Below are 27985 nucleotides of genomic sequence, written 5' to 3'. Positions count from 1 at the left end.
AAAAACAAACAAGAAAAAAAAAAAATTTTAGGAATTAATTGGTAAATTAAAAAGCACTTTTCGGTCATGCCAAGCAAAGCACCACTAAACACAAGTGCTTTAACTGATATTATTTTTATTTGTTTTTACATTTTGTACAATGTGAAAAACATACACAAAACAGACACTGAATCACAGGAAGTCAGTAAGGAGGGATCAGAAATAAAGAGCTCAACAGATATTACTGAGTGTCAGCAGCCTCAAACAGTACTGTATAGAGGTCTGACAGTTACTGATAACAGCGTAGTAGCACATGAACCTTAAGCTTTGTCGAGAGCTTGTGCTGTACAGTGGGGTCAGCTGCAAGTTGGTTGTCATTTGTAAGATTAAACATCAGTGAAGCTGGCATGCAGAAATCATATGCTGATAGTCCGATATTGAAGTTGTGCCTGTGATACTGGTGAATGGCATTTGAACAGATCAACACTTAAGTGATGACTCTCAAAAAGGCAAAGAAGAAAAACAAAACAAAAAAAAAAAACAACAACAAAGATCTCTAATAGTCCAATATCAAAAACATTGAAGTCAGTAACAACCCTCATCAGCATGCAAATGTTTCCATTACCCCTTAGTCCCTTTAAAACTTTAAACATTGCATATTCTGCATTGCAGTAACTTACTTTTTCTCTAGAGAAGTTTAACTATTCGTCCAATCTACGAGCAGGCGAAACAGTCACAATGGCAGCATGGCACTCGCGTGAGACAAAGGTTGAGCCAGTCATGAGGGTGCAACAACTTTTAAACCTTTACACAGCTCACTCACTGCCTGAACAAGTGCTTCTATTCGACGGTTCAATGATAAATCCACAAGAACAAATGTCAGCAAAATCCATGAATGCATGAGCCAAATATAAATACACAGATGATTACACAACCAACACAAATGTAACTGTAGAGAGAAAAGAAACAGTTTCGACATTACTCAGTGTGCTCTTTGTTCTGCACTCCCGTGTGTCGTGTCTAGTCTCGTGTTTCAGAGTGTTAAATCCTCCGAGTTGGCCGCGTGACAGTTACGGAGCCACAAGTTGTGTTTACGTTGTGTATTACAGATTTCGTTAACTGGTTTTCTGCAGTACAGTCACAGCTACAGGGACTAGATGAATCTGGAACTTGTCATTAGTGAGGATGCAAGGCACTAAAGTGTTCCTCATGTTTTACAGTTAGAGTGCATGTGCATGTAGAGTGGGTCACCACAAGCATACTCTAGCGACTGAGCATTAAGTGAACATATATACAATTAAATAGAAAAGGGAGGGGCAGGGCAGTCATAGATAGAAGAGCTTAATAAACTGCAGGATTATTCCTGCCTGGTGAATAGAATACCAACAACAACAACAACCCTGCAATTGCACTTTTTTTATATTCCTTTAACTACATGTTGTTTAACAACCTTTAATAATAATTACAGTGAGACAACATCAAAATCTGATGGCTGAATACAGGTCCATAAAGAACATTTGTTTTATTAAATATACGCATACAAAAACAGACCACAGAAAGAGAGAACCCCAGACACTTGTGATTTGAGAAGTGACGGCTAAATATTATAAGCAGAGATATTTAATGTGACATGACTTCACTAACAACCAGTTCATCTGTGTACTATCTGCCTAAACAGCTAGGAGATGTTGAGATACTGCATCCCTTCCACGAATACTATTTCCAAAAAAGCCAAAACAAGCAAACAAACGAAAAAAAAACAAACACCTGTTTAATTTTGTATGATATGACGGTCACATCTTGAACTGCTCATATCTCACTGCTAAGCACTAAGTGATGTGGTTTCATGTGTCATCTTGGGATTCTGGACAAGATATAATTCTTGCATTAAAAAAAAATAATAATAAAAACTGAACACCCTGTAAACCCCTACCTACCCAAACTGTGATTTACAGCAGCAACACCTCTTAAGATTTAAACTGGATGGTGATCAACACCAGGCCCACGACTTTTTATACGGCAGATCTACTGGCTTACATATGAGACATAAAGATTAAATCAGTATGATAATAAATCTGTATGGACAAAAAGCTCAAATCACAATGACACCAGACTCTCATGGGGACATAAATATGCTAAACATGGAATCATAACCCAGTGAAGAAATATCTATGTACAAACTCAATGTTTTAATGTGTTTGGGGATTAAGGCCACAGTTACAAGGGACAGTATATCTACTCTTTGCCATTATTGCATTTTTCTTAATAGGTAGCCACTGGGATGTATTCATACTGCAACCCCATCCATTACGCTCTTGCCTAACTTACCATGTCTTTCTTCTCTCAACTTCAGCAGTCACACTTTACTTTTCCATCAGGGACAAACTCACTGTCCCACACTTATCTCCCACTTTTGGTACGGCCCTCCTCACTCTCTGAGACAACTTAACCTATCATCCCAAATCACTCAAGCAGATTAATGGATCGGATTTACATCAGGACCAGTTAGTATGTGAACCAGAATCCCTCCTACGTTCTCGTCTTCAAAGGAATGCTGACAATGCAAAGTCTGCTCTCAAAAGACATCTTTGGCTGCTGCTGGTTATGCCTTTGGGTCATTACATCACCAGACACGACCAACCGACTCGTCACAGCTCGATTCCACAGATAATGGCAGGCTAAGTGTGAGATTCTTATGCTGTGGATGTGTATTGCACTCTCCCTCCAATTGTCAGGCTGATTTCACTCTGCCTGAAAGGACTTGAACCACACAGGTCAACTCAATTACAGGAAAAAGAAAACACAATAATAATAATAAAAGTTGAAATAAAAATAAAAAGCACGATATCCAGCCAGCTAACTAGCTTACTAGCAAAGAGAGCTAGTGGTTCTCGTTCATCAACTGTCTGCCCTCTCTGCCCTGTGTGGCCCCTCTGTCTTAGCCTGGACCAGGGCTCTGACTGGGCTACGTGGGCCTCAGGTTGGACCCTCCTTGGCTGACTGATTTCTGGGGGGCTGACGTGGCTCCCATGTGGTAACCTTGGTGCAGAGACACTGCTGCGGTCGTAGGCGGCTGGTACTGTGTTAGTGGTTGTGCAGGGTTAAGCATGCTGACCTGGCACGTGCCTGTGGGTCCTGCCCACTGAGGAGCGCTGTACGGGGCTGAGGCATATCCAAACCCCGGGGCAACTGGGCCCAGAGAGCCTTTACGAGGCCCCAAAGGGACAGAGGGATTGGCTGGGTTGGGGAGGTGAGCGGTGGCGGTGGTGGACGTGGTGTTGGAAGGTGCTGGAAGGTTTGAGCAAAGGTATGCTGGAGCAGAGAATTTACGGCCCATGTTGGCTGGAGGGATAATCTGCAATGGAGAAAAAGTAAGAGTTACCACTGAATATGTAAAATTATTACATGACTGTAAGAGGCCGACAAAAACTAAAGAAAAAAAAAAAGACATATGAAGCCATATGGCCATTAAACACTCCCATGACAAGACAGTTTTTAAGTTCAAAGATATTACTGATTGCCTACATCATGTCCTGGTGCTATCTGTGTTCCAGTTTTTGGACCTCTCTTGCACTGGGAGAGATTGATGGCATCTCTGGCCCAGTTATCCACTAGCTGGTGCAGGTCATCAGTAAAGGTGCCCTTGCCCTTCTGGGTGTGAGAGGCAGGAGGATTGGGTCCAGTCGCCTGGGTCAGGGAAGCAGAGTGGTTCTGGCAGTGGCCTGAACCATTTGTGGAGCTGGTTCCACTTGGTGCTGGGAAACAAGAAGAGAGACAAACTAGAAAATAAATTCAGGAAATCAATTCAAGTAGCTCATTGTGACGAGAGTAAGTGCCTGCACATACCTGTGGAGCAACTACTGAGACTGGGCATGGATGGAGATGACCTCATAGCTGCTTGTGATACCTCTGTAGCTCTTTCTGAGGCCTCTGTTACTGAGGGTGAACTTTGCTTTGGAGAGGACTCTGAACCATGAGGACTCGGAGCAGAGACTGGGGATGCTGAACATACAAGCATAATACACAATGACGCAGAGTAACGCAACATTACCACAGCTGCAGTGATTAGAAGAAGCTTGTACATAAAGCAAAAGCTATTGCATTAACATCAAAGTGAGTCTGAAATTTGTCTTGAGAGGCAGTAAATTGAAAAGGCAGTTCACCGTCCTGACCTGAGTGTATGGGGCTGGGCTGTCCACTACTGCGAGCAGACTTGTGGCTTCTGCGCCGTCGTCGCCCTCCAGCCATAGCTACAGCAGGGGAGAAGACAGAAGGGGGGGGTGGTTTTCTCATCCGCGTGAACAGAGACTCTATCTCCTCTTTCTGACGAGTCTGCAAGGCCTGGATCTCCATCATATGTCTGAGAAAGGGAGAAGAAAGGAGAAAAACACACAGTCATGTTAATATATTGCTACTGAACTGAGACCTAACATTCATTACAGGAAATAAAGGAACACGTGACTTACTTTTCTCTGAGACGGCTGATTTCTTTCTGCAAAGCTTCATCCTCAGCCTCAGAGTCATCGTCATTGTCACTACTGTAATGGGTGTGTGTGTGAGGAGGATCGGAGGTTGAAGATGAGGGACCATTCTGCTTACAAGAACCATGTGATGGACCAGAGCCTACTGCTGGAGCCGGGGTCACTGGGGCCAATCAAACACATAAGGCCATTACTGGCTTTACCTGGGAACCTCATGAGTTAAAAATGTAACCTGAACATTTGTGCTCCTTGCATAAGCTGAAGCAAATGTTTGTTTCATGCAACTTTACAGACCAAATCCAAGGATTATTTTCTAATGTGGTTATACATAATAATAACCCAATTCTGTTGACAGATACATTTACGGAATTTGCAAATGCTATAAAAGCTTTATTAATTCTAGCTGAAGCCTCTTCCAGTAGGATTAATTTAAAATATTTAAAATAAATTTAAAAATACTGAGTGAGGCGGGGGAAACGATGCCTCCATAGAGTGCACAACTTTCTATACAGACATGAAGGGTGGGGTGGATCTGATAAAATGGTCTATCATTTTAAAACATTTAAGAAGGTAAAGTTAGCCTTTTCAGTTACATTTCTATGTGATTTGCTGTCTGGTACACACCTGTGACACAAAAACGTCCCACTTTAGAGCCAGCAGGAGGAGATGTGGCATTGGTGCTTGCAGACACTTGGAAACGCCCAATAGTAGTGGACTGATGGGAAGGACCAACAGAGAGAGATGAGGCTCCATTCAGAGTGTCAGTTTCACCAACTCCTTTGGCCAGAGAGGATGAGCGATGGAGGGTATTTTCGGGACTTGAGGGGGAGGACGAGGAAGACGAAGAAGAAGAAGAAGAAGATGAGGAGGAGGAGGTAGAGGTAGAGGACGGTGTAAGGGAAGAAGAGGAGACAACGTTCAAAGGATCTGCAACGGTGTTAGATGCACTATCAGTGGCAACAGACACCTGAAAAAGAGGAGGAGGGGGAAAACGTTATTGGATTCAGCCCAAAATGTAAGAGTTTTAACCGCTACAGATGTATTAACCAGATAGATTTTGAGCTCTGACTAAAACTCACTTGGAAACGTCCAAGAGTGAAACCTGCTGCTTGGGGCTGGACTCTGTTGCCTCCCTGAACAGTCTCTGGACTCAGGGCTCTCCTCAACTCGGCATCCAAATTACCCAGGGGCTGCTGTGACTGTGGAGTCACACAAACAGGATACAAGGACCAATCTAATTAATACATATGTACATCGAAGCTATCTGTTCAAAACAAAAGTAGTACAGCAGGTGGTATGACGAGCATATAGTACATCTCACCTGATTTGGTCCAGGAAATGGGGGTACAAGGTCAGAGGGTGGTGTGGCAGCTTGATCAAAACCGGTAGGTAACGTCTAAAAAATATTAGACAGCAAAATCAAATCAAAATACTTTATCACAATAAACAGCATTTTGGACTTATACCTGCAGGTACCACTAACCTGTGCCCTGGGCTTAGTTGGAGGCGTCTGTGCATGTCCTGCCGGGGTGGTACTCTGTCCTGGGGTGGTTGTGGGACCCAGCACACCCTGCACCCCAGAGGTGAGTGGAAGGTTAGATGGGGGCACCAGGACAGCACCAGGTGGAGGGGAAGAAGTCCCGGTGGGAGGAGAGGAGGTGCCTGTGCTGTGACTGGGGTCAACTGATGTGGAGGATGAGGCAGAACTCTGGTCTTTAAAGAGGGACCGTAGCTTCTTATCTAGAGTTTGGATATCATCTCCGCCAGCGGCCTTGGTCTGGAGCTCTGCTCCCTCTGACTCCACAATTTGTGGTTGCACCTGGCTCTGACTCGGTAAGGAAGTGGGAGGAGGGGGCTGAGTGGAAATAGGGACAGGATGACTCTGGGAGTTTGTGTGCTGTGGTGCATGGATGGATGAACTGATAGACTGAGAAGACGTAACAGCACTACTAAAAGGCTGCTGCTCCGAAGCAGGGACAGAACCAGTACTACTGGATGTAACACTAGCAACAGATGAGACAGAAACAGAACTACTGCTCGGCTGAGGCCCAGGTACTGAAGGGACGGAACTCTGTACTGATGGAGGAGAAATGGTGGAAGATGAGGGAGGAATGCTGGCAGCTGGTGGATGCTGTGAAGGGACTGGTTCATGTGAAGACTGAGGAGCTGGACTGGGATCAGTGGTGACAGGAGCTAGAGTTTGGGACTGAGTGGATGTAGGAGGAGGGGAAACCCTCCCAGTTGAGGAAGGTGGTGAGGATGTTGCAGTAGATGAGAGAGACACGGCAGGAAAAGCAATGCTTGTGGCAGAAGCTACACCCTCTGGAGGAGCCAGTATATTGCTAGTCTTTGGGCCTAGTCCAGCTTCAGTGGACGGGACAGTGCCAGATTCTTGCTCTGCAGCAGGAGGATCAAGGGTGTTGGATCTCTCTATACGATCTTGCCTCATTTTACTGAAAGCCTGCTGAAGAGTCCCAGATGAAGCAGACAGAGAAAGGCCCAGTGTCATAGTGGGAGCTAAAGCAAAGTGAAAAGAGGAAGTTATTATAGGAAAATAAAAAATTAAAAAATTAAGAATGAGCATTGTGAGTGTCAATAACAGCTTGTGTAAACACCTGTGTAATACTACATAACCAGCAAAATTTCAGAGTTTTAATTTTTCATTACATTTTGTTTTGTGTTTTTTCAGAAAATATTACCTGCTAAGGTTCAACTTCATTTTATTTTCAGTCATGTTACTGAGTTCTAACACGTACAGCCCGTTAAAAAAATTAGTTTATTCAGTTAAAATTAGCTGTTTGTTATGTTTACCACTATATTCCATCTATGTTCATGCAATACATATAATCTAAAATATATATAATTTTATAGAAATATAAAATTAAATATATTACTTTGGGAAACCAAACAGTAAATAAAATAAAACTTTTCTCTCACCCGGGGCAGGTTCATCTCCAAAGGAAGTATTAGCAGAAGGAGCACCAAAGAACTGTTCTCTGAGACGGGACTCGGGCACTGGGCTGACTATGAATCTTCGCCCTGCTGAATGCACCACTTGAGCTGCAGTGTTGGGAGAAATGCCTACAAGAAAGGTCAAAAGAGAAAGCCAGATGTGAGGCAAGAGTTCTACTTCATAAAAATTGACAGTAAAAGTACAGTTCACTTCAACATCAAAATATATTTTTCCTTCTACCTGTAGTGTTTCTTCATCTAAATTTGTTTGTGTTAAGTGTACATCTGTAGAGAAGAACTGTCAATTTAAGCAGTGTTGTGTCATTTTGGCTAAAGTTTGCTGACCTGGCAGCATGGGAACAGATAGCTCAGGCTGTTGTTGGTGATCACTCATCTGCAAAAAGAAATAAAAATGTATATAGTTAAATGCTCATGTTCAGCAGGTGAAGATAAAAATCAGTTATCTGGCTAATAAGCGGACATGTAGTAAAGATATACCTGGGAAAAACCTTCCTTCATGCCTTCTCCTTTCTCGTCAGCCATTTCTATGACTTCGCGGATCTGCTCAATGAAGGACTCCCACTCACTCTCCAAGATGAACTCACTCTTAACCTGAAACAAAAAGCACAAAAGTTCAACCACTGTGACAAAAACTACATGTACTGTGAGAACACTCCACAAAATTCGACACTGTCATTAGTTGATATTTTAAAAAAAACAAAAAAAAAAAACCCCAGCAACATTAGTTGATATGTATTATATGATATGTATAATAACAAACAACCAGTGGACAGTTAATATTTTCTAAATGTTTAATAGCAAATAGTACCATGATCTCTGCAATCTCCTCTGGATTATCACCGTCAAGGTCAAATTTGAAGGTCACCATCTTTCTGTTGTGCGTCTCCAGCTGGCACTCTGCTACTCTGTCGCCCACATTGGAGATCTACAAAACAGTCATTCAGGTTAAAAGTGTTCAGTGACAAAGAGCACACAATACAATTAAACTTGTCAGTTCAAATGCGTACACTGAGAACATTTAGCTTGGCCCTTGTTGTCTTCTCGTGGCGGGAGCGGCTGCGTACGGATCTGCGCTGGTGACGCTTCAGTGAGCGTCCTTCGTGGCGACCTCCTGATGTAGAAGTTCCATCATTGCCATCACTAAGACCTGAAGCTGCATCTGACAGGCAGCTGAAAGAGAAATGGACCCATGAGAGAAATCCACTGGACACATGCATGTATCTGCATTTTTAAAAATAACTTCCTTCTCACCTTTCTACACTTGGTGGCACCAGAGCAGTTGAGCCTACAGGCTGCTCTGCTGGTGTTGACTGAGGAACACTCACACTGGCCTGGAACACAAAAACCTTCTATAAATCAAACACTTCATGTCAGAAGCAAATCTTAAAATGCAAAGTCCTATTGTTTATCCCGTATTCTCCTGTAATAATTTAGGGATTTAGACAGTAAACTGATGATTATCTATTTAGTCCATTCTATTCATTTTATTTATCTATTTTTTAGTTTGATAATTTTTGAAGACCAACTATTTACAGGGAAGGAATGACTGAAACCACCAGATGGAGTTGTTCAACCTGCTGAAAACTGATGCATCAGAGTACTAGAAGCGACGCCATTATTCATCTCCCCGGCAGATTGTAAATATTGTTGTAGAATGGAGTTTTCATTTAATTTCCTTCAGAATGTGGCCATTTTTTCTCTGCTGTGCTGAAATGAATATAAATTATGTTCTTACAAGTCACTGCGGTTCTATGAATTTCCAGTTGTGCGTAGTCACAAAATGTGATACTTTTGATACAAAGGTGTCTTTTATATATTAATGGCCACATATTCTATTCATTGGGTTGCTGGTTTCATAGAGGATTGAATCTCCAAATAACCATCTTGAGGTGTTGATTTTCAGAACAGCCAGAAGGAAGAGGAAACTTTCAATTGCCTCCTTTTAGTCAAAATATAACAGGCATGAAAAGAAACGCTGTTGTCTGTTCTCACATTCTAGCACATATACTACAGTAGATAACTGTTGACATTTTTACTAGTACTCTATAATGTTAGATAACTTATATAAATTTCTTATTTTATTTAATATAGCTATAGAAAATCTGCTTAATTTACACCCTGAATGCATTTTTTGAAGCATGAATGTACACATACTTCAAGGACCAGGAACCATTCAGAGTTGTGAACCAAATGTTTCACCTCTGACCCACATACAACCACCCACACATATTTGTTTTGTCCTTGGTAGAGTACCTGCAAAACAGAGAGGCATGAGGCCTGATAGAGGAAGTATAGATGCTCTGCGTTGAGTGGTGGAGACATAATAGGAGGACTTGGATCACTGGTCCAAGACTAAGAGTCATGCAGGAATATGCAGCATGCAGAAAGGAAGAGTGGAAGAAAAACACGGGACAGCACGTCCAGTGAAAAGAAACAAAATTTAAGAAAAAACACAAACATAAAAATAGAGAGCAGGAAATTCATACTGGAGTATGGTCAAGCAAAAGAGTGGCGTAAAAGCACAGAGGGTCACCTGTAGCTGCTGAACTCCAGTCTGCAACTGCGGTACAGTGGAGCTCTGAGGAGTACTGCTGCTGTCTGAATGTGGCTGCTGCTGTGAGGGGGATGACTGAGAGGATGGCGGAATCATCACTTGCTGGGTAGGAATCTGTAAAGAGAAGGAATAAAGATGAAGTGACAGAAACAAGAATAAATCAGAGAGGTAAGATGAGGTTAAAACATGACAAACATTAATTCCTCCCTGAACTCTTAAAACCCCCCATTTTTTTCCATCTTAATTTAAGGATATATAATATACATTTTTTTCAACCAATGTTGATAACCAATAACCAATAGGTGTTTCTAATGGCTGAGATCAATAATTTCACATTTTTGCTCATAACCTGCACACCTGAGGGTAAGACAGGCTAAAATGTAGTGAGCAAAGATGGAGGCTCATTTAGGCTCTGTTCCAATGCCACATGCACTTACCTGCTGGATAACAACAAAGCTACATAAATCAGACTATTCTATTCTATTCTACTATTCTATTATTCATTTAACAACACCAGATGTCAAGGCATTGATCTGTGAATATTTAATGTCAACTCCAGTATTTCAGACATGTACATTGCATGTAAATCCTCACCGCACTACAAACTCTTGGATCTAAAATTTTGGTCTGGATGACATAATTTCCATATTTAAAAGCCTATTAGAACTGATTAAAAAGGTACCAAACGCCTGTAAAATTACCCACAAAGGCTGAGTCTGCTGTGCAGACAAGTATGGACAGAAAGTTTATTTTGTTTCCCAGAACATCGATCTGGATGGCTGAGGGTGTATTTAAAAGTGGTAAATGGGACATTTCATCTACCTGAGGGGGAAGCGATGGTTGGTAGTAAACTCCGTACTATAAGAAACAAAACATAACACAGGGTAAGAGTAGGAAACTTGAGAATAAAAGAAAATAGCAAACTAAGGAAAATGTAACAGAAGAGACTGGAAAACTGGATTCAAAACACTGTTTTCAAGACAGCCACCTGTTGCAGAGAATATACTGTGGGATTTAAAGGTGAACCTAACAGGTTGAAATTCACATTCACTGCAGTGATATACAAGTGTTCAGTAGTTCAGGCATTGCCGTTAGGTGTGTTCTCAGGTGCAACAGATTTGAAGCTTTTAACTAGTGGTCAGTGAAACAATGCTTTTCAATTGGTGTGAAGTTACTCTTTACATATACTAAGATGTGCCATACAACATATACCTGTGGAGATGTAACTGGAACAGACTGGCTGCTGGGCGCAACGGGAACAACTTCAGGCTGAACACCGTGCATCTGGGGTTGAACCTGATGCACCACAGAGACAAAAAGGAAAACAACAGCACATGTGGTGAAAATGAAGCAAAAAATTAAGTAAAGGGAGAGAGTATCAAATAGTATGAACAAAAAAAAAGCACGTGCTTTGCATTTTGAGCATGACTCACCGCTGACAACTGCTGTTGCTGCGTTTGGTCATTTTGTGTCTGCGAGCACGACACCTGGGCCTGAAGGTGCTGACCGGTAAGGGAGCTGTAGGATATTCCAGACTGAGGAGGCTGGGCTTCAGGAAGGCTGGAGGAACCAGGTAGTCTGTCTCCAGTGTGGCCAGCTGTGAGTGAGGGACAAGACACTTTATTTATGAAAAGACTCTAAATCCATTTTATTGTCATATAAATGGATTGTAGATTGTTTGATACACACCTCCTCCAGTGTGCTGTAGTTGTTGGTCAGTTTCAGGTTCCTCTGACTCTGGCTGGATGGTGGACACACTCTGACCCTGAACTGAAGCTGATGCTTGTCCAGTTGACTGGGGGACATAAGGGACCACCTGTGCCATGCTGGTCAGTTGGGTTGATTGAGAAGTGCTGTAGTTGGAGCTCTGCAGGCTCTGCTGAGATGCAGGTTGGGTAGACATCTGTATGCTATGTTGGTTTGGTTGTGGAGGGACATAACAAGCAGGCTGTGGCACTTGCTGGGACTGAGGCACCTCCGTGCTTGACTGTTGGCCTGATTGCTTAGCTGGCAGTAACTGACTCTGTTGTTCTTCTTCAAGCCTTCTCTTCTCCTGATCTTCTCTGACCTTTAAGACAGTCAGCAGCAAATATATTGAAATCCCCCATGACAACACAGATTTCAAACAAAGAAACATCATAGCAGAGGTACATACGTCCTATGACGGAGAGAAGGATTTAAACACAGTAAACAGTAAATATAAATAACATCAGGTGAACTATAGTAAGCAAGGACACACCTGCTGACGTTGCGCTCTCTTGCGACTGATTAGGGACACCCTGTCCTTTATGGCCTTTGCAATGGTCTTGTGGTCACCATCGCACACATAACCAGACTCAACCTGCAGCACATAACAGACATAAGACATAACAAAAAATTAAGCAATGAACATTTCAAGGAAGGTAGTGAAAACACTTTCATTTCATGAGGTGTTGTATTTTTAAATGACTGATTATAGAATCAGAAGTTCACTTCACCATTTCCTGAGCCACATCCTCTGGGACGTCTTTGCTGAGGTCAAAAGAAAACTCAATAGCTTCGTTGTCTTTGTACTTCCCCTTGAGCTTCTTCACATCTTCAATTCTCAGCCACAGCTTAATAGCCTCCATCTCTCCATCATCCTCTTCTGCCAACTCCACACGCACTCCGGTATCCTCCTGGAAGAAGGCGTGGTTCAGAAGGTCCTTGATCGAGTACCTAAATAGAGACAAGCTGTGAGCATGGTTTGCAGGAGAGCAAGACTACCCTAAACCTGTTTTATGTTCTCTTAAATTAGACACCTCTCGTCCTTGTTCTGACGAATACATCCCTCGATGATCTCCTTCACTTCAGGAATGGCCACCTTGTCAAAGCTGCCTGGTTTCACCCCCTAAAGGAAACACAGAAGCCTGAATGAGAATGGCTCTTCTTCTCATCTGATCTTTTCTTATTTTGGAGATAACCCCATACCTTGTTGTTGCTTTCAACTCAGAGACTCCACATTAGTACCAGAGAAATACGTCAGAGATAAATAAAGCCTTTAACTACCTCTTTCAGTTGTGTTTTAAAACAAATCTTAAATGTCACGGTGCAAAGAGGAAGTGGCTACTTATAAGGAATGGATTCTTCACACCATCTACACGGGGGCATTTAAATTTGTCATTTCAACTGATGGCAATAAGAAGGGTAAAAGTCAGTACAGGTCGGCTAAACTGCGTCAACACCAACAGGAAACTGTACGTGCTACAGGGAAATGGAGGACTGACAACTGAAAGCTGAACAGCGGAGCACAGCGACAGAATAGGAAGAACAACAGCACATCTCCCCAAGGAACACGACAGAAAGTCCAGAGCATGTGACACTACCAAAATACACCACAATAGCACTGTGTTTCTTAACTGTCAATTGCTTGGTGCTCTACAGTATGAGCTATTTGTGGCTCATGAAGAGAGCTTTAAGAACTACTTCAGAATACTTGGAAGTGGGGTAAATAAAAAAAATCCTCTGCTGAATCATATGGACAAGACTTAATCTTAATGGTAAAATCAAGGTCTTGGTATAGATTTTTAAGACCCTTTTTCTAGAAAACACTTAGGACAAGTTTCACCTCTTTATCTATGAGACTTGTAATTGCAAAAGTATGAATCATATCAGTGACTGTGCATTTGAAAAGTAAGTCAGCTGGATGAATAACCCTGAAAATATGTGTTTTTTTTCTCTAGGACAGTTGCTGCCTTTCAGGCATCACCATAAGACTGAACCATTAAGCAGGACTGTGCTTGTTCAGCCTCTTATCAATCATCCACACCTCAGATTCACACGCTTAACCAATTTACAACATAACCCTGAAGGAAATAAAGTAGAGCATGAGGTGAACCAAAGGATCTTGTTGGTGTAAACCTTCTCTTTTAGAGCTTTCCTTTGTGGGTTTTTAAAGCAGGCACACGTGAAATCATTGGGGAGACACAGGGATACGCTCAAGTGAAGATGTGAATTACAACAGAAGAGGACAGAAGTGTAATATAAGCTCAATAAAGTATAAAATATATTCCTACTAATGGTATCAGTAGGAATATAAAATAATTCCAGCATGGGACACTAGCCTTCTCTGCATATAGGAAGAAGTGATGGCAGGGGTGACATGGAGAGTTGAAAAGAAGACTTACGCTGGTAACTCTGCGGTAGATCTGTGCAGCATTCTGGCACTCTGAGTAAGGGTACTCTGAGGTGGCCATCTCCAGCATGCACATTCCAAAGGCATACACATCCACTGACTCGTCGTACTTCTCCTCATACATCTCAGGCGCCATGAACTCAGGGGTACCTTAAATCAAAACAACTATTCAGAACTCTCGAACTCCCTTACTGATTGAGTGGGCTTCTCACAACCCATTGACCCTCTGCTCCTCTAACCCGTGAGGGGTTGAGGAAGAGGAGGATGAGAAGAGCGACCAGCCTGTTGACATCTCCTGGAGTAGAACCTGTGAGGTGAAAGTTGGAAGCGAGAGAGAGAAAAGAAAAAGGGAAGGAAAGCAAAAAAAAGAGACAGAAAACAAAAAAGGAGGGAGAAGCTGGGCTCAGTTAGACTGCAGATAAGACAGCACGTGTTTGTCTGTGTAAGACCTTAACATGTTGCGATATAAGAATGTGACTCGGTCAGCCAATGTGCAGACACACTTTTTAGTCAGAAATAATGTTATTTGCAATGTTTACAAAGTTTTGTAAAAAAAAATACCAAGACCAAAATATGGTGTAATTTATTTTTTGAAAAGGATGCCAATGGTGTCAGTAAGAGAAATATGACTAGCTATGGAAATGACTTTTGTCAAGACCTTACCTTACAAACACATTAACATCAGCTTTTAAAGCACACTCACCTTTCGAAGCCTGACTTACCATCCATCTTTTTGACCTGCAGGAGGAATCTGTTATGGTCAAGGCTGAGAGAAGCAGCTCCCATAGCTAGTTACTGTGTTCAGCAGTGTGTCGTTGCACATCAGCCTTGTTCTATTAATCGATCATTTTACATTTAATCAGGTCTTACACAGAAAAACTCATTTGGTTATCGGAATGTAATTGTTTTCTGATATTGATGTGTGTTACAGCACACTGTCAGACTTACCAGGCCCATACAAGTTCATACTTACTCAATGACCAGCAGTACCCTATTAATTCCAAACAGCAGAATGGGGCACAGCTGAGGCTAGAGCCTACATTTTAAAAACATACCCAGAATGTGAAAGTAAAAACAAAACAAAAAAAAATATATATAAAAGAAACAAAAATAAAGGCAAAAAGGCTGACAGAGAGAAAGTGGGGAGAACTCCCTGGAGACAAAGATGGAGCAAAAAGATTCTGCCGTCCTGCAATAATTTAAAAGACAGTAAGAGACAAACACTAGAAAAATAAACCTGTTGAGGCAAACCCATAGAAAAAGATGTTAAACATTATTGGTATAACTGGCAAACAGACCACATATTTCCAAACCACAGAACAAAGACCAGTCTATTACAGAAGCAAAGGCCATACCTTTAGCCATGGCCAGGTTAGCCTGCAAAAAGGCATGACAACTATTATAATAATGGTATTAATATTTAACAGTAAAAGAAACATTAGGCGCTACTTACATTCAGTAGGTGCCTGGAAAAAAAACCCTCTCTTTTTTTTGGTGAAACAAAGAACAGAAATATTCTGTACAGTGACCAAACTTGATAGAGTTACTGTGTGAGTGCAAAGAGAGAAAGCCTTGTGGTTATCTGCCTAAGATTACCACAGTAATTGGCCTCCATTTGAGCTGTGGTTTGAGAGACAGCTGAAACGCTGTGGTCTGTTTTTGAACCACGCCGTCAGAAAAACATCACAAGAAGATACCCTCCTTAAACACCATCACTTCAATACAAATATAATATGATGTCAGGAAAGGTACTGCCCCACATCAGGGCAGGGACCAAGAGGTAGAAATGACTTCGGAGTCGTACCTATAACACTTTTGGCAAACGATGCCCGCTTGAGTGTGGCCAGTCCCAAGTCTCCAATCTTGACGGATCCTGTTGGGCCTGTGATGAAAATGTTGTCGCACTTAAGGTCCCTGTGGATGATGGGGGGAGCCCGAGTATGAAGGAAGTGGAGTCCCTTGAGGATTTGTCTACACCAGCTCCGCAGAACTTTAATTTTCATCACCTTGAACCGCTTCAGGTACCTGCAAGAGAACGGATCATATTTTTCATGTTCTCTGAGAACCACAGAATAGATAATGCAAACAAATAATGCATTACATTTTAATTGTATTTACATTACATTACCAGTTTACAAAGATCAACAAATGTTTTGTTTTCTAAAATATGAGACAAATATTGGTCAGAATGTTTATAATCAACAGTCAGGATGACCCTTTCAATCAAAAGGGTGCAGCAACAGTGAATTACGTTCGTTAGCTTGACTAAGTTGGAGACTCACGTTTTGAGTGTGCCAGAAGTCATGAGTTCAGTGACCAGTACAATGCACTTCCTGCCTTTGGAGGGTCCCTCCCAGGAGTCATAAAAACGGACAATGTTGGGATGCTGTAATCCCTTTAACATCCCAGCTTCCTCCTTAAAGCGCTGCCTCTCTGTCTTTGAGAGCTTACGATCCTGCAGGGGAAAAAAGGGGATATTTCACACATCACAGAGAAGCACTAATCATAGATATATACAGATTAATTTAGTACAGAACATAAAACAGCAAACTTCAACTATTATGTCCCATTATAAATGCATTGTCAAAAAAAAGAAAAAGGTTTGAAGCTTAAATTAACACTTCAAGTCACGCTCACACACGAGACAGACAGAAACAGCTGACTAAGATGAAAAGCCTGCTGAGACTGAGCCCGCATGGACGGCGTCGAGTGCAGACAGCTGCACATATGGAAATGAGAACAAATCAGGTCTATGCAAGTAATAAATGCAATATCACAATCCAAATCATAACCATTGAAACTACTCTCATGAAGCAATAGAAGCCATACTGAGATATCCGTATGTAGATGCAAGGTGACAGATCCATGAAAAAGAGATGACAAGCTGCTTTATTTCACAACAAACGCTACACTCATTAGCGGGTACACACCACTCTGAAGTATGTTTAAGCAAAGTGGGAAAAATAAATAGTAGATAAATAATCATCATAACCTGAAGACAATATCGATATACATTATATCACGTCATGGGATTGTGGAAATCCACCTGTTCTAGCGTTATCATTCATCACAACACTGTAATGCATGCAAACTGACCATTTACTGGGAGAGTAACTCAGCCTTGGTTCTTACTGTTAATTTAAACAAAGCTGTGCATCATTATTCACAATAGGAACAATAAAAGACAAAAATGAATACTGTCATAATGGCCAGCTGTTTGGATATCAACAGGATCTGATGTGAGGCTAACATTGTTTGCCCAACGGCATTTAACTTTCCATAAACTGACTTGTGCATAAATAAGGATTGCAATAACCCTTTCTGTAGGGTCTACATATTAACAAAATATCTGGAATAGTAGCAATCTCCCTCCTCAAATTTCCTGAGTAATTCCTGGCGTGACCTACATTTACATCTTGCATGACTATAGTGCAGCAAACCCATACCAGTCAGACAAGCCCAGTAAAACACTGTAGCCAAAGACCTCCCTTGAAACCCCCAGAGACCTGGCCACTGGCCAGCCTGACCAGGAAATTCAGCCCATTTGTGAGTGGAGGGTCGATGAAAAACATATGAGACTGATACAGCCTTTGCTGGAGGTATTTTGGAGGTTTGAGGTAGAATGTTTTCAATGTTTGGAGCCAAAGCTGGGCAAGACATAAATGAAGAGTTAAAGGCAAACATATGTCAACAATTAAGAGCGAGGGAGGACACAGAATCTGGGAGCAATGTCAGGAAACAGGAGGTGAGGGAAGATGGGAAAGTAATGGAGGCTCTACCATACAACTGGACCAACTGACCTACTTATCCAAGTATTTGTCTAGAGGGGCAGTGGATCCCCTTTCTCTTTCTGAGCACCATATGAACAGTCATGCTAAACATCCACAACAGCATTCACACCCTCAGAGCTTCTATGCTAGGATGTGCAGCACCTCAACCCACGTTGAAAAATATGTATTCTCTGTACAAGATAAGACATTTGTGTGCTTAACTGACATGTGCTCCACCTTCTGCAAAAAACAAAAAAAACTGTTAAGCAACAGACAGAGAAATAAACTTAAACATCTACTGGTGATCAAAGTGATACAAAATGAAGAAAAAAAGTACAGAAAAATATTTTACCTTATCTGTCATGAGCTACTCAGCACAATCCAGGATGAACATAATTTTATGGCTCTTTTCACTTATGCAGGTCCCAGGGTATGTAAAACTCGCCAGGAATTTATAGTCTCTCAATCATAAGACAGTCATCACACTCCCTTTGACTGTCACTTGAAAGAGTTCTTTGGCCTGTGCCACGTCCTGCGCACAGCAACTGGGAGCAGTGTCTGGCAGTCAAATCCTGCTCAAAGGGGCCACTATCCACAAAACAATATACTATTTAGGCTACCTATCAATGTCTGACTACTGCCATTTCAGAACCATTTCACTCGTTATTTTACTCATCTTTAACAAATTAACCATTTAGATAAAGATCTTTGAAATAGCAATTAAAAAATTGTTCTATCTAAATGAGAAAAGCGGAAACAGAAATTTCAGACATGTCTTGAGAAACTCACAAAGATGAATTAGAATTTATAAGCTCAGCATCAATTAAACCTATTTACATTAGAACCTTTTAGGTTTTCATAAATTGTGTGAGGATATCTAAAGTCAATGGCACCATCATATTCTACATACCATTTTGATTAAGATACATTCAGTGTCTATAAATTAGGAAACCTAAGGTGGCAGGCACTCTGAGGGCAACAGCAGCTGCACTTGAATCACAGCAGCTCTATCTGACAGAGTGGGTATGAGTCAGCTCACTAAAGAGCTGTGTTGCCACCACTGCCTCTGCAATATCAACTCTCAGCTGTGAAAACTAGCCTTGTGAAGTCCCTGAATGTAATAAGTAGGAGAAAGAGTGCGTGGGTCGAATATGGTGGTGTAAACGTGTGTGTGTGTGTACAATAATAATATCTTTCAAATCAGACCAGTCCACATTTTAACCATCTTTACAGAATCAGCACAACACTTATCTGAAACCCTGATCCCATTGCTAGAGTTCAGTGACACACCCCTTAACAAGCCAATGCATGGCTTGGCAGTTAAAGTGAAAGCCCAAGTCATTATAGAATTAGAATTATATCCCTAGTTGCTCAGTCCAAACTGAGTGAAATGGAATTTCCCTCCAAACCATAAAAAAAAAGATAGATAAGCGTAAGATAAAAGGAAGTTACTGTTACTGTAAGAACTTCATACACGCTTATGCAGTACAAAAGCTGTGGTAAATCGATTTCCAAAATATAGACATTATACTCGTGCAAAAACAAAACCTTGAATTTGTAAATTGGCTAAACTAGAGCTAAAAACCAGAACATACCTAGCATGGTTCAACAGTATTGAACAGGATATTACATTACAGGGCAGTAAATTAACATAACCTTTTATCAACTTTAAGCAAAACTATGCTGTGATAATATTAACATCATCATAAACAATAAGACACTTCATTGCATCAAAAATCAAGTTGTGACATGAATTTTAACCAAAATTTCTAGACCGAAATTTTAGACCAAAATAGCCTGAGGTCTTTCTAGCTAACTTGAATAACATCTAATGCTAGTTTAACTACATTACCAACAAGACAGAGCAGAAAATACTGCTTCTAGGCAAAGGCCATCATAAATAACCCAACAACCCTAAAAATAGGCTGAGTGAAGAAAGCCTGTGATCATGCCAAGGGCTGGCACTGTCAGGTCCCTGCTCTGAGGTTTGCTCTGAGGTTGACACTGAGGGCTAGATGGAACCCTCTGGGTAACATTGGTTGTGATCTTCAATGATGGCCCTGAAAGCCAAGAGACCATGTTAAACCATTCCACCCTAAATGTTATTTAGTTATTGCATTAAATTCAATATGTCTCAGTGTTACTATGATGCTATGACACACTGAAACAAGGTCAAAGATTACTGTGACTGTCAGTAAAACTGTCAGCAACAGAGAAGATCACAGAGCTGAGTTATTTCACATCCGCCAGTGTACATATTCTAAAACCAATGCTGTAGAAAAAAAATTTGGTATCCACTTCAACTAGAGTAACATGAGTGTCCAAAAAAAGAGCTGAGCTTTCTGAGCTGGACTTCAGTGAATTTTTTCAACACAACACAATGATCATCATCTAACAGCTAATGGCCAATAAATGCTCAAACCAAGTGTGAAACATGCTTAGAAACTAGTCAAGGGACATTTTTGTTCTGATGAAAAAAAAAAAAAACATGCATCAACAATAGGAAAAAGGAGGTGACCAATTTGAGGAAACATGACTTATTTTTCAAATATACTTACATGAATACATACAGGTTAGAAACTATACTGTCTAATTATTCTCAAAGTCTGCATCAGTGATTTAAAACATCAAAGTTTGAAAGGTCATAAAACTTCCATAAAGTTACAGTTTACAAAATTACAATCACAACAGTTCATAATATCAGTTTTGGTTTCTGGTCTGTTTGGAGTGCTGCACTACACAAAACTGGCATTCACTTGTTGAAATGAGACTCTAATTTATTTCAAGATTATTAATTTATCACTGAGCCCTAGTTTAAGTATTACTGTTGGATAGTAGCTATTGCTTATTTTTTTTTTATTTACGCAATATTGAGACACTAGGGGAACACAGCAAAAGCACTGGCTCAACATTTTCAATGGCACTGTCAACAATCTTAAACCACTCACATGGTAAACCGCCACATAATAAGAGGATGTCTACCCCATGGTTTTATTGAGGAATACTGACAATGCAGAATTCCATTTTACAAAATGTCAAGTTTCATCCCAAATTTGCTGCATCTAAATGTAAAAATGGAAGAAACTTATGAAAAAAAAATGATGGCAAACCTCAAGACTGCCATTTGTGAAGAGGAATTACAGACAAGTTACTATGTTATACTATGTGGCTATAGTGTGTCACTCCTTACGGATGCCATCAGCCAGCTGGACAGGCAGCTCACATAGCTTCTAACGGATGCCTGGGGTCCTCCTCCTCATCTTTCAATGCTTGGCTTCAGCCAGTACTAAAGAGGAAGGAGGTGGGGAGGCAGCAAGTGGAAGATGACATGGTGGAAGATGGATGAGTGAGCAAGAAAGGGGAGGCTCCTAAATTTTTTCTTTTTTTCCCCCCTCTTGACTTCCTCTCTGTGGTGACCTACTTATTGTTCAGACATGCCTGCAATGTGAGATCTGAAACAAATGTGTGGGTTCATGGGTGAGGTGAAAAAGGGTGGACGCCTAAAAATTCTTCGACAATTGTGGACAGATGGTCTTCCAGACTGAATAAGCCATATGCACTAAAATTTCTAGCTATGATTGCAGCAAAGCAGACGAGTTAGTGCATCAATCCACAATGAAATATCAACTGAAGAATTTGACATGTGGTACCAAATCTCAGCTTGTCTAATACAGTCCACAATAACATATCTTTGAAATAAGTGCCTAAGTTCTTCTAAGCCTAAGGTTGTATTTTGTTGAGATGAAAGATTTAGATTATACTATTTTAGTACATGGTCCCTGATGATTAAAGGCAATAAATCAAAAAGTCAGCAGTGGTTTGTTTGAATACCTTCAGGGAAAACCTTGCATTTTTCTCCCACTACTGGTAGGAATCTAAGAATTGCAAACCATTTCTCATGGCTTTCTGGTATGGCATGAGCATTACAGTGTCACAGGACTGCTAAAGTGGCCCTAGAATTTTTACCAAGTAAAAAGAGAGATTAAAAGATCTTAGGGGGGAAAACCTGTCAGACTTGTTTTAATTAGCATACAGGAAAGGGTGCTGCTGCTGCTTCCAGCTGACACCAAATTCCCAGTGAACACACAAGTGGTAAGGCTGATTATTTTCTGCATCGCTGATTCTGGCATCAACAGGAAACAAGACAATAAGTAAATCAACCGGTTGAGCACCTACTCTTTTCTTGTACAGTGCAATCTTGAAATTAATTCTGATGGAATGTTAGCATTTTTCACACAACCAAAGTAGAAAAGGATAAATGTACTTGTATTACTGTCAAAACTTCCTGAGAATAAATAGTTATTGTATACATTTAAAAAAAAAAAAACACTGAACAATTGAGACTAAACTTAAAAAGCATTCAGAAAATAATCTAGGTTAACATTACATTACATAAAATATGCCCTCAGAATGTATGGAGAAAGCAACAATAGCACTGGAGTGATAATGGTTCAGCCTTAACAACGATGTGAAAGGGGATTTCAGCTTTTCATGTGTAGCTGAACACTGAAACTCTTGAGTGGAAGTGGTATGAGAGTGTCATATTACAAGTTCATATTTTGGAGCATACTGCATGCATAAAACAAAGCTGGTACTCATTCAACTGTAAAATTTAAATAAAATACCCCTTTGCACTGGGCTTGGCATTAAGAAATAAGTGGTAGCTGAAAAAGATTAGATTAGATACAGAAAGCTTATGTGAGCCTCAAGGGAGGTAGTTATGGAACCTTATCTATTTGGGTGAACCACTGTCTAAAAACCACATGAACTAAGACAGAGGTACTTTTTGGTTTAGATTTTCCCTTGCCTTTTCAAACTGGTCCTTAGGAAGTCACAGAACAAAAAAGTTTTTTTTTCTGTCCAATACCATAGCGATTATTACCCCAGTATTCCGTTAATGAAACTAAAATTTCACATTGCATTTCTATTCCTTTCGCAATAGTTGGTTCATAGCAAGTTGCTTAATTGAGGTCAAAGGAAATTCAGGATAATATTGCAGAATTAACCTTAGAAAACTACGAGTATACTGGCTCACAATGTAATATTAACTGATGAAAGTATGAAGGCATTGCTTACTTTATATGTATATGTGTGTCTGAAATAGTTGAAAAAAAATATGGGAAAATGTAGAAAAATTAAAAAAAAGATGGGATGTGGACTGATAGTTTAGAAGCAGACCTTGGCAGGCTGGCCTGCTTCACTTCACACAGGAGATTCCTCGATCAGGAATGTGACCCATTTTACATTCACACAAGCATTCAGAGCAGGAATGCACTGAGCATGCGCTCGATTTGGTCTGTGTGAGGGGGGAGGGGCACGTGTCTGTAATCTTCACATTGTTCTGAAACCAGAGTGCATGCGTAGCTCTGGTTGTATGTGCTGCCGTGTGAGGCCTATGAGTCTCATGGTAGGGTGAAAGCATGACAGTAAAAGCAAACATTCACGTGGCGAATTAGGTCAAATTTTGCTGTGGGCCAGGTAGGTGCTTGAGCTGGATAGACAGTAGAACTGCAAATTTTTTCAAGAGAATTTTTTAGAATATCACAAACTATTTGCCTAAGCAAGATTCAAAGATAAATCTATGCCTGCTACAATATAGTAACACTGTATTTAATTCATGTATTTAAAGAAATGGGTTCTCTATAAAACTACCCCAAGTATATTAAGGCTTTAAGAAGTCTTTTAACAAAACAAAACATAAACTTCTATAAAAGGTGCACATTAATTACCACTACTTTTTTACATTCAGCTATGGAAATAGCAAACTATAACAACTTTAATGGCATTTCAGATATGCTGTCGTCAAAGGGTGTTAAAATAAACCAAATAAATAATCTCACCTAAAAAGAATTTGCTGTGATGCTAGACATTCAATGTATTGTTGTGGCATTTATGGAGAGGTAAAAGACAGTCATGACATTTTATTTTTAAATGGTATATAAAATCCAATGTCAGCGCAAAAAATAAAGCAATTATAGGAAATCATTATTATGATGAAATGGTTTCTGCACACTACCAGGGCAATGAAAAATCAGACTCTGAACCTAGAGTTTTCACTTAGTTGTAGTGTTAAAAACTTCAATTATACATATTTTGTTGACTTCAAGTAATCTGGCAGTGTCTTATGGTCAAGTAAACACTTTTACTTAAGATTTTCAGTTGTAAATACAGCCATGCCAGCTAGTATGGACTGAGCTGTGACAAGAAAGAAAAATTGTTTGCTATGCTTTTATGACATGTGCAGTATGAAACCATGAGGGAAAGGCCAGGCATGTCTGTCAGAGGGGAATTGACAGCAGCTGTAGCAGCAGCCAAGAATGAGAAAATTACTTTAGCTCTACTCCATCAAACTTAAGCCTGATAAAAGCATACAGCCTGATAAATAAATGACACTTTCAGGAGGGAGGGAGGGAGAGAGAGACAAGAATAAGAACAACGGTTATTCCAATTTCATACCTGCAGTTCACACCAAGCCACCTCCACTGTGGTCTCAGTGTCCAAGCCTTTGTAGACAGTCTTGAAGGAGCCTCGTCCAATTTCTATATCAAACTTTAGGAAACGCCCATCCGGTGATGTTCCCACCGCTTTGGTCTCTGCCTCCTCAATGTCATCCTGCACTTTTTTCTCAGCTTCACGCTGTTCTGCCTCTGCTCGTGCCTTGGCTGAGTCCTTATCTTCTTCCTCCCCCTCTTCATCATGATGTACCTTCACATCAGTGGTGCTTTCAGATTCTGTTTGACTTGGCAATTCTGTTCCTAAGCACGGTGCAGAGTGCACCACTACAACCTCCCCATCACAGATATCTTGCACAATGGCAGGCTGCTGTTCTGAAGGCACTACATCCACCTTGGCTATTTCTATATCTTTTCCCTCTTCTCCTCCTTTTCCAATTCCAGTTGACTGCTCATTTTTAGCTAAATCCGGCTCAGACCATGGTAGATGAACAACAGCAGCAGTCTGTTGCCGCTGGGGGACCGCTTCAAGTAGCTGAACCCGTTGAGGTGCAGGGATTGGGATCTTGCTAGGCAAAGGGAGGGCCAATGCTGTAGCATTGGAATCACTGATGACACTGCGGCGTAAGAAACGGTGTTCAGGGTTACATCGATCACGCTCCATCGTGTGATGCCTGCGTCTCACTTCTGTTGGCCGGCATTCATTCACCATTGAATCTGAACCAGAACTGGGACCATTGCCACTCTTCTGAGGGGGAGCCAGGAACTTCACCATTTTGGTGTCTGGCTTTTCCGACATCCCACCACCTACACTAAGAGTAAGGGGGTACAACAACTGAAGAATTAAAATAAGGATACTTCCATGTCCGCCATATAAGCTTATGTAAGCAATATCGACCTGTGCTTTAAAAAAGAAAAAAGACAGAAGTTTTACAACTTCTATCTGCAGCTGACTTTTTTATTGCTTAAAGAAGGTCTTTATATATATAGTGCAGAGCTTGGAGGTGAAGGATGGGAGGTGTTCTCTTGTAAATGGTAAAAGACTGAACACCACAGCAGAACACAGATTGCTGATGTCGATACACAAGTCTCTTTAAGTTCACACCATCCATCGTGTAACACACAGGGAGCAGCTTCTTTCAAGCATAAGGAATCACTGGCGAGGAACAAACATGCAGAGCCTGTAACAGGCACCAAACTTCCAACTGTTGGCAGGATAGCTAGACACTCTGAATATGCTTCAGTCCAGTTTCACTGCAAGAGAGAGAAAAAAAAAAGCTGCTTGACATGTTTTTAAAAGTAACCAGCATTATGTCAAATGTCAACAAGACTTGTAAGACACCAGCCAAAGTGTTGACAAGTAGAATTTACAGTATACATAGAAGTTAAATAACATTGGCACTAGATCACAAGTACCCCGCACCCCCAAAACGGATTTGCTGACTTTTCCAAAGACATGTGATGTAGGAAATATGCTGGCAATCACAACTGCTTCATTTCCGGTTCTAACGGGTAATTTCACTGTTTTTTCCACTGTTCACAAATGAAAAACTATTCAACTGATGTGCTCAGTAAGTATAAAGTGTATATCTATATTGAGTATATAATTAGATACACATTTATATGTATGAAATGTGGCACAAAAACCAAAAGCATTAAACACACCTTCAGAATGACACACTAACCTCTCAGAGCATAACACTTGAAGACGAGAAGCAACCAGCTTTAACGGAGCACGGATGAGTATTCCTGTCTCTTCAGAATAAATCACATAGGCCGCTATTTATGTTACTGCTGTTAGTAAATACTGCGTGAATAACTAATATTAAGTACACTGTTGTGATCGCCTCTGTTCACTTTATGTTAAAACTGCACAACATTTTAACTGTGGATGCAGTAGACCAGCGCATTTATTATTATTATTTATTAGGAGTTATTATTAACAGTTTTACATAGTGTTATCTACGGGCCTTTAATTATGCATGGCTGCAATGGCAGTCATAATCTTATGGTTTATTAGTCATCTATACCCTGCCATGTTTGAAGCCATTACCAGCGTAAGCAAGCACAATGTCAGAAGGAAACCCGGTAATGCTGGCAGCAATAACATACCAATAAATATGACAAACGACAGTACGAATTAAACAAATTAGCATGTCAATTAACATAAATCTTGTCTTACGTACCCATTTCCTCGCCGCCTTAAAAGTGACACCAGAGCCATTTGAAATGGCAACATAGAGCATACAAAGCTAGGAGGAGCAACGGCTCTTTGTTAGCTTGCTAACGAGAAAAGCTAGCTAAGAACTACTTAGCTGGCGTTGGCTGATCCTTAACCAGTGAAACGTTAACCAACGATGAATGATTTACCACGTCACGTCTTTTTAAAATATAATCCGCCTCGGCGTTATCAGTTCAGCTTACCATGACAAATATTTCACACAACAAGCTAGTGTTGCCATTTTAAACATATCGGTAACCGTTAGCATTCAACATTGACGTTTATTCTATCATATATTGACAACTTTACAGTCGTTAAAAGCCGTGCTAACGCACCGGATACGGTATGACGCCGGTTAGAAAGCCAGTAGCAGATAGCGCCACTGCTATTCAGCTAAGCTAACGCTGGCTAGGCGGGTCTTGCTGATGGCCTAAAAAACTAGCCCAACCTCCTGGCAGTCCCCATTCAAATGAACGTTATCTGAAGAGTTAATAACACTAGGGCCTTGTTTGTTATTATCACACACTTAATGATAATACGTTTATAAGTCGGTAGGCAACATCTATTCATAGCCGAATGGTTTCCCACATCTGGTTATGTTACGTTAGCTCCTACCCGTTGGTGAGTCTGGTTTTGCTAACAGTTAGCAATATTACATAGCCTTTCATGACGAGCGGTGCCGGGTGGCGGACAGCGACCTACCTCAATATCGTATCCACAACACAACTGACGGTCATCGACGTTGAAAGGGTCCTCACAGCTAGAATCCGTTTTCTTAATTATTAAAGTGAATATATGTAGGTTATCCTGAAATTTCAGGCAGATAAGTCACCGTATTACTGAATATCAAAGAGGCGATTTGTGGCCTCATAGACAGACAAGCGGCGCAGTTGCTACATATTGACGAAGAAAAGGGTTTTTCCGAAAGCGCCTGCGCCAGTGAAGAATGACCTCATAACCATAACACACATGGACGTTGAAACACCTTCATGACATGAATTTTGTAAATGATTTTCTCATGATTCAAAAATCATGTCAATTCAAACCACAAGATCAACCAAGAATCACTAATTCTAAATATAATAACCTTATGTGAAAGGAATTAAAAAAGGAATAGAATAAGAGTAAAAATCCATTTGGTTATGATAACGAATCACTACTGTTGATGTTTTGGTCAGATTTTAAGTTACTGCAAGACTTAACATATTCGATATATTCTCTAAAATTATTAGTCTATACAGAATTCAAATTTTTGTTTTAATTTGCTTTGCTAATATTATTTGTAGTTGCCCTGGGATTAACTCATTATAAAATATCGTGTCATTGTTAAAACAGACTAGGAATTGAATTATTTGCAAACCCAGGTCAGCTGCTCTCGTTCAAATTTCTTTCTGACTACAAA

The 27985-nt window shown here is 40.7% G+C and overlaps 1 protein-coding gene across 3 annotated transcripts; it reads right to left on the bottom strand.

The window, feature by feature from the left end:
• Window positions 1-98: 98 nt before the first annotated feature.
• LOC124062070 (serine/threonine-protein kinase WNK1-like) lies at window positions 99-27513 on the bottom strand. Of its 3 annotated transcripts, none has more exons than XM_046394533.1 (28): window positions 27286-27513; window positions 24367-25616; window positions 16423-16595; window positions 15945-16165; window positions 14133-14290; window positions 12768-12856; window positions 12465-12684; window positions 12227-12328; window positions 11677-12055; window positions 11421-11584; window positions 11200-11283; window positions 10810-10845; window positions 9967-10101; window positions 8685-8764; window positions 8441-8603; window positions 8242-8358; window positions 7911-8024; window positions 7758-7806; window positions 7398-7541; window positions 5944-6977; window positions 5782-5856; window positions 5540-5659; window positions 5085-5427; window positions 4446-4623; window positions 4152-4339; window positions 3826-3981; window positions 3505-3734; window positions 99-3334 (listed from the first exon to the last, which is right to left on the bottom strand). In XM_046394533.1, exons 2-28 carry the CDS (start codon window positions 25159-25161, stop codon window positions 2945-2947), a joined length of 5937 nt encoding a protein of 1978 aa, XP_046250489.1. In that variant the 5' UTR covers window positions 25162-25616; window positions 27286-27513; the 3' UTR covers window positions 99-2944. The 3 variants fall into 3 exon arrangements, with proteins under 3 accessions (XP_046250489.1, XP_046250490.1, XP_046250491.1); XM_046394534.1 differs by lacking the exon at window positions 27286-27513 and adding an exon at window positions 26549-27246; XM_046394535.1 differs by lacking the exon at window positions 10810-10845.
• Window positions 27514-27985: the final 472 nt, after the last annotated feature.

This window comes from Scatophagus argus, chromosome 7, assembly GCF_020382885.2.
Source record: "Scatophagus argus isolate fScaArg1 chromosome 7, fScaArg1.pri, whole genome shotgun sequence".
NCBI lineage: Eukaryota > Metazoa > Chordata > Actinopteri > Scatophagidae > Scatophagus > Scatophagus argus.
This window is presented reverse-complemented; position numbering and strand designations above follow the sequence as displayed.

Coding starts and splice junctions, on each gene's coding strand:
- LOC124062070 (XM_046394533.1), bottom strand. CDS start 25,161: ATGTCGGAAAAGCCAGACACCAAAATGGTGAAGTTCCTGGCTCCCCCT. Junction 11,284..11,420: donor AGCAACAGCAGTTGTCAGCG/GTGAGTCATGCT, acceptor GTGGTGCATCAG/GTTCAACCCCAGATGCACGG. Junction 4,624..5,084: donor GGGACGTTTTTGTGTCACAG/GTGTGTACCAGA, acceptor GATTGGCCCCAG/TGACCCCGGCTCCAGCAGTA.